The sequence below is a fragment of the Pseudorasbora parva genome, chromosome 10, assembly GCF_024679245.1.
Source record: "Pseudorasbora parva isolate DD20220531a chromosome 10, ASM2467924v1, whole genome shotgun sequence".
NCBI lineage: Eukaryota > Metazoa > Chordata > Actinopteri > Cypriniformes > Gobionidae > Pseudorasbora > Pseudorasbora parva.
In genome coordinates, this window is record NC_090181.1 from 35,853,171 (window position 1) to 35,873,486 (window position 20,316).

Below are 20,316 nucleotides of genomic sequence, written 5' to 3' on the forward strand. Positions count from 1 at the left end.
TCAATATATGGAATTTCTGATGCTGTGCATATATGTGCATTTATGTTTTTACTCTATGAGCATATTAGGATATTTCATATATGAGATGGTAAATGGTAAATGGACTGCATTTATATAGCGCAACAGACCCTATGGCCATCCAAAGCGCTTTACATTTTGCCTCACATTCACCTAATCATACACCGACGGCGATGTCAGCCATGTAAGGCGCCATCCAGCTGGTAGGGAGCAGCTGGGGTTCGGTGTCTTGCTCATGGACACCTCGACACTTGGTCAGGTGGAACCGGGGATTGAACCACCAACCTTCTGGTTTGTAGACAACCTACATGAACCACTGAGCTACTGCCGCCCATGAGACATATGTCAAAATATGTGTTATACATACGTAAACATATATAATATATAGGATACATTTATATGTCAATATATGGAATTGTTCCAATATCTAATGTTTCATATATGTTTTTACTTTATATATCACATATATTGATATTTCATATAAACACATATATTACATTTCCGTATGGGAATGCTTACAGATCGTTCACTCGATCCTTCTATCAAATGTCACCTTTTCCACCATATAAGTTAAGACAATTAATTTAGTAAAAATATAAGTTATATATTTATATTTTTGAGAACTGAAGTAGGCCTATGATGTTTTTGTATGCTTGTATTTCCGAGTACATCACAGTCACTGCGTAGCCTACATTGTGACTAACGTTATATAAACATGCAATATAGTTGATGAAAAAAGTCTAAAATGTAGACTAAATGACACTTTAAGCAGAACATCTCAACTGGAAATTGCTGAAATGCTGCTTACTTGTTTATTGGTGTTTTCAGATCATCCGCACGCGAGAGAAAGCTTGCGTGCATATGGTTGCCAGATTGGACATGTTTAGGTAAAACACCGGATTGTATACGTGTTATTTTCCCAGAAAAGCTGTTTGGGGACCTGAAATCTGGCAACCGCAAGCACGCAAGCTCTTTCTCACGCCCGGATGATCTGAAAACTGTAATTTAATGAACTGTAACTGTAATTTTATTGTAGTGTCTGTTCTCTACTGTAATTGTCACTGTAATCCAGTAGTGGTGGCTTTGGGAATGGCCTCAAAGGGCAGCGAAGCATTCTGGGAATTGTAGTCTTTCATTCCCATGAGACAAAAATACATTTTCTGTCTTTTCTCAGTCTAGAAGGCACAAAATTCAAAAATAATTTCACATTTCTATTACACTAATGACTCAGTTTAAATACAAATTCATATTTCCAGCGCTGAAGTACCCTTTTAATTTTATGTCTAATCTGAAGAAAACTTTATGAATCGCATTAGCCTACATAGGGCTATTTACAAATCAAAATGGTGAAATTAGACAAAAGTTAATAAAAAAATGTAGAATAATTTTGTAATTTGTTGAACATTTCTGACTTAAAGAAGCAGCTGTCAAATATGAAATGCTAATTTAGCTACATAAACTACACATCTCTTCTTGCTGAGTCGCGCTGCTAAAATTCCTGATTCCAATGCGGATTGAAGAACACGCTGATTAATGCATACTAAAACATATCGGGGACTAAACTGAAGCTTGCCACCAGTTTCATGTTTTAAAGTTTAATCACATATGTTTGAAGCCCCTCTAAAAAGGCCTAGTGACACCCATGCTTTAGACCAACTAAAATCAGTATCTAATCAGTTTCTTATAGTTCTTTTTGCATTAGTTTCTCTCAACACAGATTCAGAGAATCTGAAACTCAGTGAATACTTATCACATAAACGTGAAACATATATCTAAAGAAAGCTTGAAATTGCTACTTTTAAATACAACTATTCACATTTTAGAGTGAATTGTGGAGATCACTGGCATAGAGCGGAATATCTAGCGGAGCATCAAGCCACTCTGCTCTGAAAAGATGTCCGTAAGCGCAGCGAATGCCATGTGATTTTTGAATCTGAAACCAGTGCATTTCCTTTGAAATGTAAATGTTACAATATCACTTTGTCGCCAGGGGCCCCCAAGAAGTACTAAAGAACAAACAAACAAACAAATAAATCACAAATGAGATATCTTTTCAAATGTCTACTAATTAGCAATGAAAATAAATACAAACTAATTTGAGACTTTGTGTGAAGTTGATTGAGTATCAAAAGTTGGCATTACAGACACAGATGAGATTGATTTGAGACTGAGGCACAACTTATTTGAATTTTGTATTCACACATTGAAAACATTCCAACAGAATCTGACAATCTTTGATTACACAGAAGCTCAACTACTCTCATTTGGCACTTGACAAGTATTAAATTGTATCCAGAAACATTATAGATAGAATATAGTAACCAAAATAACATGCGTGTTCAAAATATTTAGAAATTACTTTTAATAAAAAAAGAAAAGAAAAAAGAATATAACTACTTGCAAAAATATTTGGAACAGACCATACCATGAGCGATTATTTTGTACTCCAATATAGTAGCAAAAACATTAGAAAAAGATTTTCATTAGTAAACTGGACAAAATGTAATAGATCACAATATATCTAAAGGTATAACACATTAGTTCTGTTAGAAATATAAACAACCAATAACCTCTGAGCCCTTTAGAGCACTGGAAGGAATCCTATGTGGACTGCCACAAACTGTAATCTTAAAAAAGAAAATTAATAATTACAACTGCATTAAAAGATGTACCATTTTATGGATAGATTGTGTTACATTTATGAGAGATTATTACATACCCCAATGAAAGTGCCTCATTTAAAAAAGTCCAATAACCTCTCCACTCTCAGTGTCAAGATCAATGTCATAGAAACATGGTCGAGTAGGAAGGCCAGGAATAGTTGGCATCTGGAAAAGTTAGGAACATTTAGTTTACAAGGTATCAGTCACATTATCATAGGGCTGGGCGCTATGGCCCAAAAAAATTATAACACTATAATTTTCCATATCAGTCGATATCGATTAATATCACAATAAATGTAAAATCTTTATTTTTTTAAAGTTTAAAAAGGCATATTATTGCTCCTGAGTGAAAGATGTAGAAAACAGACAGTTAACTGTAGTTTTATCCTTTATTGTCAAAACATTACAAACACTTCCGAAACCGGTAAACAATTTATTAAAACTGAGGTAGATTTATTTATTACTAATAAAAGCAATATTAATAGAGTAGAATATTAATATAAATAGAATATATTAAAGAAATATCCATAGTAAAATCTAGAACTGAAATATAACATTTGGCTCTGCTGACTGCAAATACAAAGTCAAAGTGTTTTGAAGATAATGTTTGTCAATAAATAAAAATATAATAAAAAAAAAATTTATTTCTGGTCAGCATGCCAAACTTTATAAATAAATGACATTGACAATACAAATTAAACAAATAAATAAAGAAAAGAAAATTCTTAACTGTGGTCAACATTTTTTACTCTACACAATATATCAATAATATAATTATATATACTTAATTGTGTAAGTAGTAAAACGCCAAAAAACACAAACAGGAAAAAAATGCGTTTTTAGAAACATTTTGAGTCCCCCCTCTCTTGCCTCACAGTGGATCGACACACACACATGCGCACACACACCTCATTGACAGTGGGCTGGCCAGGAGAGAGTACAAAGTTCAGTATTTGTGTATCTCCAGTCTATTTTATTTACTTTAAACATCAGATTAAATTATTTCTCTTTTGATACAGGTAATGCTGAGTCATTAATACGTGATGTATTGATGACTCAGCATTGCCTGTATCAAAAGACAAAAAATTACAGATGTATTTTTCCACAAGTCCGATGTTTTAGTAATTATAGTTCGGTAACGTTCTGGAGAAAACAGTGATGTTATCAGCTTATTTTAAATTATCATATAGCAACAATGTTGGCAGATCTGTATTATAGTTTATAGAATTAATTAAAACCTAATTCATAAATTTTATTTGTATAATTAGTTGAATAACTTTGATCATAATTTTTGTGTCCCCAACTGAGCAAGCCAAGACAAAGGCAACAGTGGCAAGGAATCAAAACTCCATCAGGGCATGATGGAGAAAAATAAACCTTGGGAGAAACCAGACTCAGTCGGGGTGCCAGTTCTCCTCCAAGTACACATGTTGTGATATGCAGGCGCTTTAAAGGGTTAGTTCACCCAAAATTTTTAATTCTGTCATTAATTACTTACCCTCATGTCGTTCGACACGCACAGGACCTTTGTTCATCTTCGGAACATAAATGAAGACATTTGTGTTGACATCAATGTCATTTCCTCTCTCAAGACCCATAAAAGAAACTAAAGACATCATTAAAAGTCCATCTCACTAAAGTGGCTCTAATATAAATATAATGAGAATAGGTTCTGTGCACACAAAAAACTAAATAACGACTTATATAGTGATGGCCGATTTCAAAAGATTCGATTTCATTTATGAATCAGTAGGGTTGGGAATCGTGAGAAATTTTCCGGTTCCGGTTCCGATTCCGCCTAACGATTCCGGTTCCGATTCCAATTCCATTAAAATTATTAAACAAATAGTGGTAAAGGAAAAAGGCACAATACGCAACTTTAAATAATCATTTTTTGTGTTTATTACTTGCTCTCAAATGAATTTACAGGTTGGCAATGTCAAAAAAAAAAGTCCTGTACTATACATATATTACAGAATTAATCGAGCCATATGGAATTTATGGAAATTAAAATAAACATGTTCAAATTTACACCTCTGAAATTGTCTTATTACATTTTCTCTCTCTGTTCTAGGGATGTTAACCGATGACCGTTTGACCAATGGTTGACCATCAACGTTAACCGATCAAAGTTGTCGGTTGTCGGTTAAAAAAAAAAAGTGATCTCTAAATTAGGCTATTATAGACAGTGGACTAAACGCTACTACAGTTAGCCGTCTCATTCCAAAATCTTTTTGTGTGAAGTTAACATATCCGTCGCGCTCAATTTTTCATAACCCTCCTGTTTGTACTTAATAAACCAATAAAAACCAAAAAAAAATTTGGCGCGAGGTCACAGCGTTTGCACGCTGACAAGGTTTGCAAAAAGTAAACAGTTAGAGCCAGAGCAGACGACAGTATGAAGCGTGCATTCCGCATAAGATGGGCTTACATTTGGATATATATATATTTATATATATACATTAGGGGTGTAACGATACGCGTATTCGTATTGAACCGTTCGGTACGAGGCTTTCGGTTCGGTACGCGGTACGCATTATGTACCGAACGGTTCTTGAACTAATTAATTAGATTTGGAAAATAAAAAAGTGTGTGAAATATAATAATATGCGTTCAACAAGGTAGCCCAATAACCAAAACGACATAACAGCCAATGCCCCTGACACCGCCGAAGTGAAAAAAAAAAAAAAAACACCAAATATGTTTTAGGCTGCTCAGTCAGGTGCTCGCTTACTCAGGCTACGCGCTGAATGCTCGTCGCAATATGGCTATTGCGTTTAACAAACCAGAAATAGAAGATCCTCCAATAACCAACAGGTCTGGTGTTTGGGTGAACTTTGGATTCTTGGTAAGCTATGATGGTGTTGGCAAGAGTGATGGATTAAAAAACAACGGTATGTCGCATTTGCTGATGGTACAGCAGCGGGAATAATTCATGTCATGTCAATCAAAGCCGACAACAAGACGATCTTGTTGTCTTTACGCCGACAACAAGACGATAAAAAGGAGAAACAGCCACAAACTATCCCACAAACTATCCCCGCAGAATTTAGACAGACATTTCCAACTTATTCAAATGGCAAAAGACATCACCGCGGCGAGTGGTCCATTTATAGCCGCGGATGTGAGACCTATCGCCCGTTTCACACATACTCCGTCTGCAGTGCGTGTGCGGTGCGTATTTTTTCCCGTACCCATGGGATGACAGCTTTCAAACTGCACGCGGATGCGGTCTGTCAGTCCGTTCCAGGAGCGTTGCGTCTGCAGCAGTGCACGGATCGTTTTCGTACCGAGTCTATTTTTTGCTGCGCTGCGTTGCTGCATTAAAGTGGTAGAACATTGTTCGCATTAAAATAAACATGTACTGACGCGAAAATCTATTAATTTCACCACAGATGCATCTCATTTAAAATATACTCTTGTCTCAAGTAAAGCAACAAAACGACACCATACCTGGCATTTAGGTTTAAAAAAATGTGCCATAATGTGCAAAGTTCTTTTTGACCTGCAGGATTTCTTTTAAAAGGGTGTAAAAACGAAAGTAAAGACTAGAGTCGGCTGTTTTTGAATAGACTATTGTAAGTTTCTAATTTAAAATGTTTGTGATTTAAGGCTATAAACTATGTTTAAATGTTTTGCCACTTGTGTGAGCTAAATCTAAAGTATATAAATATAAATAAATGAATTTAATAAAATGATGTTTAAATGTAGTAGGCTACGTAACCTGACTTCTATTAAAGAGTAAACAAAGAGAATTGGAATTCTGACGAGGCATGTTCAGTAAAAACTTTTGGATTTTAAATAAAAAATAATGAATAAATGCTGTGTTTGTGATATGCAACAGCGGATCAGTTGCGGACTGCAAACGCAGCATATGTAAAGCACTACAGGGTGTGGGGCTCCTGCAACGCACACGCAACGCACATGCTAATGTAAAGAGCTAATGTCTTATTCCTGTAACTACATAGTAGATGGGTAAAATCATACAACAACAAAAAATCATACTTTGTTAGTTTTAATAAAAAAATAATAAAAAAAGGTAATTTCTGCCAATTTTTTCTTTTTGTTGTATCTAAAACATACCGAACCGTACCGAACCGAACCGTGACACCAGTGTATCGTATCGAACCGAACCGTGAATTTTGTGAACCGTTACACCCCTAATATACATACATTTCAGTGGTAACATATAAGGTGTGGATCGTCTTTCTTTATTATTGTTAGCACTAACTTACCTCGAACTAAAGCGGCGTCTCTTCAGAGCTGTCATTTTTTTAATTGAGCCGCGGCTATGGAAGTAAAACTGTGCCACTGGATTTTGAATTCTAATTTTTAGCACTGAATTTTTTTACATCGAATTTTTAACACTGAATTTTATTTTGCATCTAAATCAGACTTTGAATTTTAAAAGCCATCGAATTTCTATCTCTGTTTTTTTTTTTTTGCCTATGACATTTTTTCAATGTTTTAAAAAAATTCTGTGTAAAAAGAAATTCAACTTCTCAAAAAATTCAGTTTAAAAAAATTCAACGTCTCAAAAGATTCAGTGTAAAAAAATTCAACGTCTCAAAAGATTCAGTGTAAAAAAAAATAATGTCTCAAAAGATTCAGTGTAAAATAATTCAACGTCTCAAAAAATTCAGTGTAAAAATATTCAGAGTCAATATCTGGGTAACCAAGGAGAAGCAATCGATCCCTGTATCAAATCATCCAACATCCAGCCAATCATTTACACTCCATTGGTCATGAGTAAACTCACCGGAGCGCCATCGTGTGTGTTCTGAGCCATGCTGCTGAGCTCTGGAGCTCACCTGAAGTGAACTTCCCCGCCTTCCTGTTTCAGCGTCACATGACCAATGGAGTGTAAATGATTGGCTGGATGTTGGATGATTTGATACAGGGATCGATTGCTTCTCCTTGGTTACCCGGATGTTGACTCTGAATATTTTTACACTGAAATTTTTGAGACGTTGAATTATTTTACACTGAATCTTTTGAGACATTAATTTTTTTTTACACTGAATCTTTTGAGACGTTGATTTTTTTTACACTGAATCTTTTGAGACCTTGAATTTTTTTACACTGAATTTTTTGAGACGTTGAATTTCTTTTTACACTGAATTTTTTTAAAACATTGAAAAAATGTCATAGGCAAAAAAAAAACAGTGCTAGAAATTCGATGGCTTTTAAAATTCAAAGTCTGATTTAGATGCACAATAAAATTCAGTGTTAAAAATTCGATGTAAAAAAATTCAGTGCTAAAAATTAGAATTCAAAATCCAGTGGCACAGTTTTACTTCCATACGCGGCAATGTTTCAAATGAGCTCATAACGCTAGACAAATGCCTTTATTTTCAACGCGATCACCATGTACCCAAACCATTTCGAAACTAATGAGCCATTGTCCTCGGATTACAAACAAGCTCCTCGGCGCCGCGTTTGCGGGACTCGCGCTGTGGGGGATTTTAAAAAAGTGACGTGAGGGGAAAGGAGGCGGCAGCGCTAGGACAGTGTGTGAGTGTGAGTGTGTGAGTGTGTGTGTGTGTGTGTGTGTGTATGTGTGTGTGTGTGTGTGTGAGTGTGAGTGTGTGAGTGTGTGTGTGTGTGTGTGTGTGTATGTGTGTGTGTGTGTGTGTGAGTGAGAGAGAGAGAGAGAGAGAGAGAGAGAGAGAGAGAGAGAGAGAGAGAGAGAGAGAGAGAGAGAGAGAGAGAGAGAGAGAGAGAGAGAGAGAGAGAGAGAGAGAGAGAGAGAGAGAGAGAGAGAGAGAGAGAGAGAGAGAGAGAGAGAGAGAGAGAGAGAGAGAGAGAGAGAGAGAGCGGGAGCGCGGCTCGCGGCTATGCTCCCAGCGCTTCGCACACACATTGCACCAGAACCGATTTCGGAACCGACACTCAGGAATTTCGCGCGGTTCCGGTATTTTTCAAAAATCAGTATCGGTTCTGCAAAAGAACCGGTTCTCGGTTCCCAACCCTATGAATCAGAGTATCGAATCAGCGGTTCGAATCGCCAAAGTCACGTGATTCCAACAGTTTGGTGGTTTGACACGCGATCCAAAGCATGAATTGATACACTGATTCATAACTGTTCAAAACTTTGTTTTGAAATAGGCCCATCACTATAAAAGTCGTTATTTAGGTTTTTTTGCACACAAAAACTATTCTCGTCGCTTCATGAAATTATTGTAGAGCCACTGTAGTGAGATTGTAATGACTTCTTTAGTACCTTTTATGGGTCTGAGAAAGAGGAAATTACATTGGTGTCAATGAAGGCCTTTCTGAGCCATCAGATTTCAACAAAAATATCTTAATTTGTGTTCTGAAGATGAACGGAGCTAGCCTGACAAGCCAGACCCACATCAAGATGTTTGGTCTGGAAAATCACCATTGACAGGGTTCAATCCGAGGGGTGGGATAAACGGTTGTCCTTTCAAACTCCCTCTGCACGGCGTGCACACAATTGGATAGCGCTACAACCAACCAGAGCAACGAAGGTGAAGCAGAGCTTGTTGACAGATTAAACTTTCGCCATATCCGGTCGGCAAAACTCAGAACACATCTTGGCTTCTTAAGAATGACTTCAGTGCCGTTCTTTGTTCTTTTCTCAGAGAAAAGCTTAACTTCAAGTCTTCCAGAGTCGCGGTCAAAGCTGATTCAAAAATGTCTTTGTTTACTAGAAGCACACAAGCGCAACTCTGCCGTCATTATGGTAAGTCTAGATTTCTAGGCTAGAACGGATGTCCTGCGTGTGTCGAACAACATGAGGGTAAGTAATTAATGTCAGAATTTTCATTTTTGGGTGAATCTAACCCTTAAAAAATTAGAAAGTATTATTAAATATTATTACTACTGTTGTAACAATTACAGATTATATCTAGAATTAATGCATTAATTAAAGTTATTTAACCCTCATCCTTTCCCTCAGGTAATTTAGACCTGACATTTTTTTTTTTTATCTTGATAGTTCATCAGAGTGGTCCAAGACCCTGTCACACCCGAATGCAAATTTTGTTTTTACTGGATTTCGAGGAGTTTTGTGGTTGAAATTTAAAAAAGTAACAAATCCTTCCCTCACGAGTGAATTTGACCCCCATAGAAATGAATGGAATTATTCCTCGCATTCCATTCATTCCTATGTGGGTCAAATTGACCAGCATTTCAGTACACACAGTACAAATTCAAACTAAAAATGCGCCACCACCACAAAAAACAAAAAAATTATAATGTCTACATGTGTATCTGAATGCATACTGAAGAGACCCAGCCAAACAGCCTATTTGTTCTATAGAGTTATTAGACACTCTAGAGGCAAGTCATGAAATATGTTACATTATACTTTTTCCACAAGAGGTCTTCAAAGATACCCAATGTAAGATATTTTGAGCTGAATTAAAGGTCTCATGAACTGTTTTTTTTTAATTAGAAGTGCTTACCAAAAGCGAAGCATTATTGTTTGTTAGGCAGGGCCGATTAGGGTAGAGATCCAGTCAGAACTGATGTCCTGTGTAAAAGATGCGCACATTGGAGTTGTAACTTGCGGATCTAACCGTGGGGTAACGTAGCACTGTTGGACTTCTACAGGGTCACGCATCTTCAATACAGAGCTTCAGAACGGCTCTATCTTTGAATAACACACATTTATGATAGGCAATTGTTTATGAACTAATGCTGATGAATAATGATGTTTACTTTACAAAGTTTATATAGTAATATATTTTAACAATGCATATTTTATCTCCATCATCTGAACTCGAATGAACAGCTGCAACTACAATAGTAAGGTGCAGGCATTTTAAAATAAGAGTCAATGTGTATTTAGGGATTTAATCAGCGTGCTAGAACCACGCTACGAAATCCCAAGTAGAACGCATCTCACAGCTACGGTGATTCCCTCCATTTAAAATAATGTTGCAAAAAGTTATTGACGGTCTGAGCAGCGCACAGTTAGTTGCCTTGACCCTTGACTAGATTTCTGGACCTCCAGAGCAACATAGCTTTCATGACTGTCACAGCACATTACATTTAATTGTTTTTGTTTGTTTTGTTGTGAACTTCTGTGAAGAAGAGAAAGAGAAACTAGGAAATAGATGGTAGGTTATTTTGCTTAAGTTTTCAAATGACTGAAGATACAAGTTTGTTGTTACATTATGTTATTAATAAATATTTTAAATTTGAAAATATAGTGTGGTCCATTGCGAACAAAGGTCAGATATTATATTCCATAAAAGTCTAGTCTAAAAATGGCATAGCAACCTGTGCTTTAAAAATAAAAATTGAGAATCGAACCGTGACCTTGGAGTCAAAAATGTAATCGAAGATTTGTAGAATCGTGACACCCCGATTGCCCGCTGTATATTGTGTTAAAATGTCCATATTACAATACTTACTGTGCCAACTAGCGGGTAGAGAAAGCCTGCCCCTACACTGGCACGAATGTCACGAATGGGAAGAACAAATCCAGTGGGGACACCTTTCTTTTCAGCATCATGTGACAGAGACAGATGAGTTTTTGCCATGCATATGGGCAGACTGGAAAAACCCTTGAGGGAGCAAAAAAAGCTGAATAAACATAATGCCAATCTCATGTTTAAAGATCTCTAATGAGAAACAACTTCCAAGTCCTATGTCCAGTCCACCATCCAACTTTGTTTATCAGTAATGATAGTGATTTCTGTGTTAATTACTTTTGGCACCCATTCCCCCGAATAAGGGTTTTGTTAATAAAATGGGGTATAATGCTGCTTTACTTTACCGGGTACAATCAATCTGCCATTCATACCTGTTTGCTATACAAGTCCACCTTATGCTGGGCCTCTGGGAGAAGTTCAATGTCATCTGCCCCGTAGATCTTTTGCGCAATGATTCTGATCTTGTCTACAATGGGTAACTGTAAGACAACCACAGAAATAAATAAGCAAATTGTGTGAATGGGTTAGTTGTTAAAATATGGATGCAGAGCTAGGCCCCGATCACACAGAACGCGTTTTTCAGGTTCGAAAACGCAAGGAGCCCTGCACAGCCTTTTTTAGTTTACTTTTTTTAAATTTAGAAAATAGCAGTGCGCTGCAGTTTTTTTTGTTGAACTTTTCTAGGCAATCCCCGAAGCAGCTGTAGTCTGTCAAATCCAGGTAACAATCAACACAACAGAATGCCTGACTCTTCATTTATTCGATTGAACGTTGGGCTTCTGCTAATTTTTTTTCAACTTCATGCGCTCTGAGCGCTCCTTCAAAAACAAAAGGTGCAACAGGCCATTAAAACGCACATAACGCTCTCTTCCAACCGATATCCATTCAAAAAAGGCGCCTTTCGCTGCAAAAACGCGTTTGTGTGATCTAATATCTAAACTTCTAATATTGGGTGAACCATATGCCAACTTGCAAATTATGTTTATAAAAAATAATGCTTCAACATACTACAATACTTTTATTTTTACCTTAATGTCATAAAGAAATTTGAAGCTGCTGGGTAAGTCTGCAGCTTTTTGTACTGCACTAGCAAGGTCTACAGCCCCAGCACCTCCATCAGCCCAATGAGAGCAATGCACAGCATCAAACGCTCCTGCCTCTTTGGCTAGTTTACAGATCAGATCCAGTTCAGCCTTTGTGTCTGTCCTGCAAACATGAGACGGCAAGATTCAGTGTGAACAGCATATTAGCTATACAGCAGTATGATTTACATTGTCTGAGCAGAAAATAAAACCTATAATTCCTAAATGATCCTCAATATCATTCAATACCAAGAACCTTTACTCAAAGAAATAAGTCTAGTCATAGTCAAACCTGTTTTTGGCTTAATTGTACATTTTAACAAGTATAATTTAGTCAGATTAATCATGTATGGCCTTTCACATATTTAAATCACATATATTTGAGTTGTGTTTTGTATGTGAACATGTGCAATCTGATGTCTTTGGCCATTGTGTCTTAAAAATCCTGATAACTGCCCATCTTAACATTCATAGGTGATGTAACAAATGTCCATTTGATATACAAATTGTGAAATTTATGATTCAATCACGAATCAAACAGATGTGGTTCTATTTTTGGGTTAGCTATTCATTCAGAAGTAAGTCTAATTTGAAAAACGTGTCTTGAGACTGCTACATTTATACTTCAAGTAGGTGTCCTGTGTACTATTAGGGCAAAAAATAAATAAAAATTAATTATTTGGGTTACTTACATTTTTCAACCATTTTTGTCTGTCGTAAACTATTATAGAACTGTGACTATCTACTCAATACACAAAGCTTTGGGACTTTCAATAGACACTGGTCTACCATAAGACAGACATAGACATATATATATATATATATATATATATATATATAGTCCCTGACAAAAGTCTTGTCGCTTATCTATTTTCTAGAAATACGTGATATTAACCTGACTTTCAATGAATTAATTGGTGTTAGAAATAGCTCATATGAAAAGCTAAAACCCTCCCAAATGATGTTTAATGCACTGAAATAAATAATTTTCACAGAAAAAATATTTATCATTTAATCAAGACAGAAAGGTCAAATTTTGGCAAGACAAAAGTTTTGTCGCCTATACAGAAATTGAACAAATTTACTGCAAATACAAAAATATGTCAGCAAATTAAATTGTGGTGCTGTGAGATTCAATTTTAATATCTTGTATGACTTCCATGAGCTTGAAGGACTGCATCCATGCGGTTTGGCAAGGATTCATACAATTTATTGATGAAGTCATCAGGAATAGCTAAGAAAGCAGTCTTGCATGCCTCCCAGAGTTCATCAATATTCTTTGGTTTCGTCTTCCATGCGTCCTCTATCATCCTACCCCACATATGCTCAATGATGTTCATGTCTGGTGACTGGGCTGGCCAATCCTGGAGCATCTTGATCTTCTTCGCCTTGAGGAACTTTGATGTGGAGATGGAAGTATGCGATGGAGCACCGTCCTGATGCAGAATTTTATGGCCTCTTTTATGGTTGGGAATATAAGAGGTAGCTACGATTTCTTGGTATTTTAGACTATTGATGTTGCCTTCCACCCTGCAGATCTCTTGCACACCCCCATACTGGATCTAACCCCAGACCATGATTTTTCCGCCACCAAACTTCACTGTTTTCTGGGTGAATCTCGGATCCATTCTGGCTCCAGTAGGTCTCCTGCAATATTTGCGGCGACTGTGGTGTAATTCAACAGAAGATTCATCTGAAAAATCCACCTTCTGCCACTTTTCCTGCGTCCATCCTTTTAGCAGGCTGTGGGCCTTGGCAAATGCCACACAGTTTTTTAATTGTCTTTTGTTTAGTGCTGGCTTCTGGGCACTGATTCGACCATGGAGGCCATTTCGAGACAGAATCCGACAAACTGTTCTGGTTGACACAGGGACTTCAGGTGACCAGGTCTCGTGGAGCTCTGCTGCAGTGGAAAATGGGCTGGCCTTGGATTTTCAAGCCAACAAACGGTCCTCTCGAGCAGTTGTCTTGTGGGGTCTGCCTGACCTGGGCTTGTCAAAAACGTCTCCAGTCTCTTCAAATCTTTTTTTTATCCTCTGTACTTGACGCTGAGACACATTGAAGGTGTCTGCCACATCAGCAGTGGATCTGGTCTTCAGCCTCATGATAATCAAAACTTTAGTCTCAGGGTGAATCTTAGGCATGTTTGCAGATGTCTAGTTGCAGTTGATGTGAAGGTCTAGCGTACTGGGGTTCTTTTTATACACACTTGAGACCTAATTGATCCATTATTAGTCACAGGTGAAGCTCATATGACAAGGTGACAACACTTATGTCTTTGCAAAAATTGACTCAATGGGCTTTAACAAGTTGTGAATATTAGAATACTTTTTGAAAGGTTAGTTTTTCACTGAAACATTATCACAAAAGCTGGTGGGATTAAAATGAGCCATTTCTTGTAAAAAAATCTTGATTAGAAATATATTTCAGCGGCACTTTAGGTCAATTTGTACACAAGCGACAAGACTTTTGTCAGGGACTGTGTATATATATACACACAGTCCCTGGTGTATATATATATATATATATATATATATATATATATATATATATATATATATATATATATATATATATATATATATATATATATATATATATATATATATATATATACACACCTTATCTGTACTGTAGGTTTAATTAAAAGGTGCAGTCTTACTTGAAAGCATTGACAGCTACAATTACTGGAACTCCAAAAAGCTGAGCATTCTCCACTTGTTTCCTCATGTTACTACAGCCGGCTTCCAGCAGCGCCAGATTCTGTAAGAGTTCAAACCACTTTCATCAGTACCACATCAAGTTGATGTTTACTCAAATGTTAGCACTCAGAATAGTTCAAGTGTTTTCTCTTAGTTATAGTTTAATTATATGTACATTCTTCATTATCCAAGATGCCATTTACACACTGTAGCTTGTTTTATTATGGAAACAACAACTGCATAGTACATTTTTCCAGCCCAGTTGCCCAGTAAGTTCCTTACAAAGCATAATTCTGCATTCAAATTTAACACTGAAATATGTACCAATGGATTTGTTGTTTGCTACTATAGTGAAGATAAACATACAGTAACTTTCAATAAATAAGGATAATTATAGAGTCAATTGTATGTGTAATTAAATAACTAAACTGTGGAGATGCAGTGGCTTTATTGTTGTCATCTGCAATCCAGTTCTTGATTATAGATTATTGACTGAACTAAATCATTAGTAATAGTGATTGTTTTTTCAGCTATTTAAATCTCAACTGTAAATAATTTATCTACAAGATCACAGATTAGCAGAAAAACATTTAAAAAAATCTTACAGTACCTCTTCAATATATTCTTTTGGCAGAGGCGCACCTGCAGTGACCTATAAAAAAGATACAATGCAATGCACATAGTAACTTCCTACACAAAATTATACGTAAAAGGGACGAGGCAGTGATGTCACTTTTGGCTTTGCCAACAATGTTCTGATTTTAAAAAAAAAGAATTCTCTCCCAGTAAAGGGCTTATTCTCAGACTCACCGTTGGCCCACCTCCATGCATCTTAAGTGCTCGAACTGTGGCAACTAAGACCACAACATGAGGCTTGAGACCAGAGTAGCGACACTTGATGTTGAAGAATTTCTCCATCCCAATATCTGCTCCAAAACCTGCTTCTGTGACTGCCAGAAAACAACAACAAGAGTAAGTACATGCTGATTGCAATCCATGAAAACCAAACATATAGTTGACTTTTGTACAAGTTTTATAAATATTAAAATTACTTTTGGTCAACGAAAAAAAAAAATGTTACGTGTTTTTAATTGACAAAACATTAGTTGCAATGGTAACAAATTATGCTGGTTCTTCACAGATAGATTTAAATTGTAAAAGAAATTTGGCTTTAATTTGTGAAACTTACCTACAAATCCCTGAGGTCCAACAAGTTTCAGAGCAATTTTATCAGCCAAGATTGATGAGTTTCCATGCGCAATGTTCGCAAAAGGTCCAGCATGAACAAACACAGGGTTTCCCTAAACAATTGTTCATAAAATGTCTTAAGACACAACTCTCAAGCACCAGAAAAAGAAGTGAAAAAGAAAATAGCTGCAAAACTGAGCCAAGCAACTATAGTGGGTTTGAGCATTAAGTTGAGAAAATGCATCAATGAAGCCTTCAAGGCCTGTGTGTAGCTTCACATATTAACTTGAATACAGTACAAACTACCCAGGACAGCTCCTCTTACCTCTAGTGTCTGCATGAGGTTTGGCTTGATGGCATCTCGCATGAGTACTGTCAGAGCTCCACATACTCCCTGAGACACAAGCATTACACAATCAAAACATGCAAAACATTTAGACATTTGTATTTGATATAAAATGAGACATTTTATAGCACACCAAATCCTCTGTGGTGACAGGCTGACCACTGCGACTGGTGGCCACCACCATTTTTGCAAGTCTCTGCTTCATGTCTTCCAGACTGGTGGTGAGAGCTAAAACTGCCATAATCTCACTGGCCACAGTGATGTCAAACTGGGCCTGCAAAACAACACATCACACAAAAAAGTTACTTGGCCTTGTCTGCTAACAGAATAAGATAATATTTTCATCCTTTCCTTGACATTACAATTGATTGCACATGAATGTTCTGTTCCAAACTTATCTTGCTAGATAAGTATAAATGAATATCATTCTTTTTTTTTTTTTTTTACAAATAAATGACTGTCATTATCTAGTTACATTTAATTGGGAAAGGGAAATAATTAAATATTTAACTATAATACCTTGAGTTATTAAAAAGTTAATAATAACTACAGTTTGAAAGACAACCGTTTATCCAGCCCCTCGGATTGAGCCCTGTCTATGGTGAGTTTCCAGACCAAACATCTTGATGTGGGTCTGGCTTGTCAGGCAATGCTTGGACCACTTCTCTTCTCAATCTACGCGTCATCATTAGGATCTATTATTCAGAAACACAGCTTTTCCTATCACTGCTATGCTGATGACACTCAACTCTACTTCTAATTTCAACCAGATGATCCAACAATTGGTGTTTGCATCACTGCCTGCCAGACATCACCTTTAACTCAACCAACCCAGCACTTTGTAAAAAATTCTCTATTCAGCTAGGTTCATCAACCATAACTCAAGACGCAACCTTTCCAGCAGCACCCGACCGATACAGACTAGCACTTAACCTCCAAATAAATTTTCTGTTTGTTTGTTAATTAAATTTTTAAAAAGTGTCCTGTACTATGTGTACTGCGCTCGATTAACTGAGACTTGTTACAGCACTTGCAGGCTGTTGCCCTTGTTTGTTTTGTTGCTTCTATTGTTCTCCTCATTTGTATGTCACTTTGGATAAAAGCGTCTGCTAAATGATTAAATGTAAATAGGGCTTAAGCTATCTTAAGTGATCTAGGCTGTGAACAGTGAAGTGTCCCACATCTTCTGGCTGGTCAAACATAATATTTGATCATACCTGTGCATATTTGTGTTCATTAGTATATAAATCATTTGGTAATATGTGTGATGCTCACAGTTCTGGTAAAGCCTTTCTCAGTTGGAGACTGGCCAATGGTGATTTTTCTCAGAAAACGATCATTTGTGTCAAGCACTGTAAAACAAAATATAAATAAATTACATTTCACCTAACTGTCTAAATGGGCACAAATTCATAATGTTCTGTAATGCCATTAAAGCTAACAGCAATCTACAAGTTTTAAAGGTTCATTCAGTTTGAGATGGATTATCTCAGCTTGCATTTTGAGATTCATTTTATTAATCTCTATATAGCATAAATTGTAAGAACAACTAAAACAACAATACACATTCTATTGTACCTCGTTGCCATGTGACAGACTCAGGGTCCATGTCCAGCCTGACGAAGCGTGTAATTTCCTCCTCTTTTAATGTGCTGGGGTCTGTTTTCTTAATGCCTAGTTTCTTTGGGTACAAGAACATCAAATATATTAGACAATGTTTAAATGCAAGAGCAAATCTAAGGTATAGCCTAGTTTTAGGGTGTGTTCATACTTTTGGTCCAGACCAAAAAATAAAACGATACATTTAGTCCTGGTTCGGTTTTATGATATAATCTCACACGCACACACCTCACTGGGCTAAATGCACTAGTTGTATGCGCGTAAATATGATATTATATGATGGAGCTGAGAACTCTACTCTACAAAATCTACTGCGAGGAGACTCAGTTCTGATGCCTGTCCCGAATTGTGATGGGCGACATCACGACTACAATGAGAAAAAACAGGTATGTTTGAGTATTCTTTCCTTTTTAGGCTCACATCTTGTCACATGTCACACTGTGATATGTTTTTAGTTTGTTTACATGTTTTTGGTTCTTTGGATTTGGCTTGTTTGGTGCACAGCAGGGTTCAAATGGCAGAGTTCACACTTATTCCGATGAACTGCACTAACAAAGCAATCGAACTGAACCTGCCAAGTGTGAACACACCCTTAAAGAGGAGGATATGAAATGACAAACACAACACACAATATTCTTACTTCAAGTCGGCTGATCTGAACTGGGGAAAACTTCCTCTGACCTTCAGTCAAGGGTACCAAGCGATTAAAGAGAGCCTAAAGCAGTGATAGAATGATATTTATCTGTAGATTTGGACTTTCACAGCACATTTAAATTGCATATCTTCTCAGTTTTCAATTAATTTTAGCACTTCCTCACTTTGTTTGCCACACAAGGTCAACATTTAAAGATGCAACCATGTTACCTATCTTGTATAAAAAGCAATACAAGAACACTTCATAGAACATTGCCTCTGATATGGAATCAAGGAGATAAAGATTTTTGCCACAGTCGGTCTCTTTTGTACTATTGTGAGTTTGATGAAAGACCGAAAATGGAAATTAAACTCGCAGACTGGGCAAGATACTTTAGTGAGGAGAGAAGCAAGATATTAAGTGTAATTTAGTGGAATTATGCGTTTGACAACTTCTGACTTTTCAAATAAAAACATTTGAAACTCACAATTATCATTTTTACAGGGGTCATGCATGGAAGTAAAACAATGGCCAAATGTTTTTGAAATTAAAAAGCTTGTTGAATTGCACCACTTGAAAAAAATATTCATTGCATTAACCATGCTTGCATTTTAATGCATTGCATTTTTAGGGCTGAAATTTAACATGGTTGTATATTTAAAATGTCCAGAAATGGAACAAGCGATGATTATCAGGGCAAGTATATACATGGAAAAGCTAAAGCAGTGTTTACACTTAAGTCTTCATGGTTACTTTTGTATATGCAAGGAGCTTTCTCTACCGTGAACAAGATTATTCCCGATGCTGACGTACAGCTCAAACATAACATCTGATGCAGACATATATTTCTCTCAGTTGTTATTTTAACTGGAAAATTAGACAAAAATACTCTTTAATTAACTTATTTGGAGAATTTGAGTAGTTTTATACACAATTAAGTCACAATAAATTTGATTAAATAATCAACATTAATTAATTTGATTATATGTGATTTCAGTAATCAAATAAATGAATGAAGATACCTTATCAGACTGAGTGGCTTCATGAAAGATACGAGCATCAATGGCAGCAGCGACCAGGTTATTGGCTGCTGTGATTGCATGAATGTCACCAGTCAGATGAAGATTAAACTAAGAAGAAAAGACCATCACTGAACACATGATTTCATACATCTTTGCCAGCCAAGCAGTTCACCAAAAAAAAAGAACAACAACAACAAAAATACCTCTTCCATGGGAGTAACTTGAGAGTAGCCCCCACCAGCAGCACCACCTAGAGACATGAGAACCTAGGTAGAAATTACATTTTTCATAGTTCCTCACCGCTGAAAAAAAAAAATCATCATGACTGCACAGGAAATCACTTGCTTTGCCATGTGGTCTTGGAAATCAAATGCTTGGTAAACAATACTAGGCATATAATTATTTACATATTTTTGACCAAGCTTCTACCTCAGTGGTAATCAATTGATATATGCCAATGTCTTATCAGCATAACTTACCTTTGATGCCAAACGTTGGGCCTTGTGATGGTTGGCGCACAGATGCAAATGCATTAAGTTTGAGATGAGCCCCGAGTGCTTGAACCAACCCTATTGTAGTTGTGCTCTTTCCTTCACCCAGAGGAGTTGGAGTGATTCTACATTTAGAAAATTTTTA

At 36.6% G+C, this 20,316-nt stretch overlaps 1 protein-coding gene across 1 annotated transcript in view; it reads right to left on the reverse strand.

The window, feature by feature from the left end:
- Positions 1 to 2,197: 2,197 nt before the first annotated feature.
- The window catches only part of mthfd1b (methylenetetrahydrofolate dehydrogenase (NADP+ dependent) 1b), a 50,969-nt gene continuing 32,850 nt past the window's right edge, over positions 2,198 to 20,316 (reverse strand). Inside the window, exons 12-28 of the mRNA XM_067456002.1 lie at positions 20,160 to 20,296; positions 19,884 to 19,930; positions 19,681 to 19,788; positions 18,665 to 18,739; positions 17,983 to 18,085; positions 17,680 to 17,756; positions 16,538 to 16,678; positions 16,384 to 16,452; positions 16,060 to 16,171; positions 15,681 to 15,820; positions 15,481 to 15,522; positions 14,831 to 14,931; positions 12,115 to 12,292; positions 11,458 to 11,565; positions 11,066 to 11,218; positions 2,738 to 2,846; positions 2,198 to 2,645 (exon numbers count right to left, since the gene is read on the reverse strand). Of these exons, the coding sequence (XP_067312103.1) occupies positions 2,757 to 2,846; positions 11,066 to 11,218; positions 11,458 to 11,565; positions 12,115 to 12,292; positions 14,831 to 14,931; positions 15,481 to 15,522; positions 15,681 to 15,820; positions 16,060 to 16,171; positions 16,384 to 16,452; positions 16,538 to 16,678; positions 17,680 to 17,756; positions 17,983 to 18,085; positions 18,665 to 18,739; positions 19,681 to 19,788; positions 19,884 to 19,930; positions 20,160 to 20,296 (1,681 nt within the window). The 3' untranslated portion in view covers positions 2,198 to 2,645; positions 2,738 to 2,756. The remainder of the gene's footprint in view (positions 2,646 to 2,737; positions 2,847 to 11,065; positions 11,219 to 11,457; positions 11,566 to 12,114; positions 12,293 to 14,830; positions 14,932 to 15,480; positions 15,523 to 15,680; positions 15,821 to 16,059; positions 16,172 to 16,383; positions 16,453 to 16,537; positions 16,679 to 17,679; positions 17,757 to 17,982; positions 18,086 to 18,664; positions 18,740 to 19,680; positions 19,789 to 19,883; positions 19,931 to 20,159; positions 20,297 to 20,316) is intronic.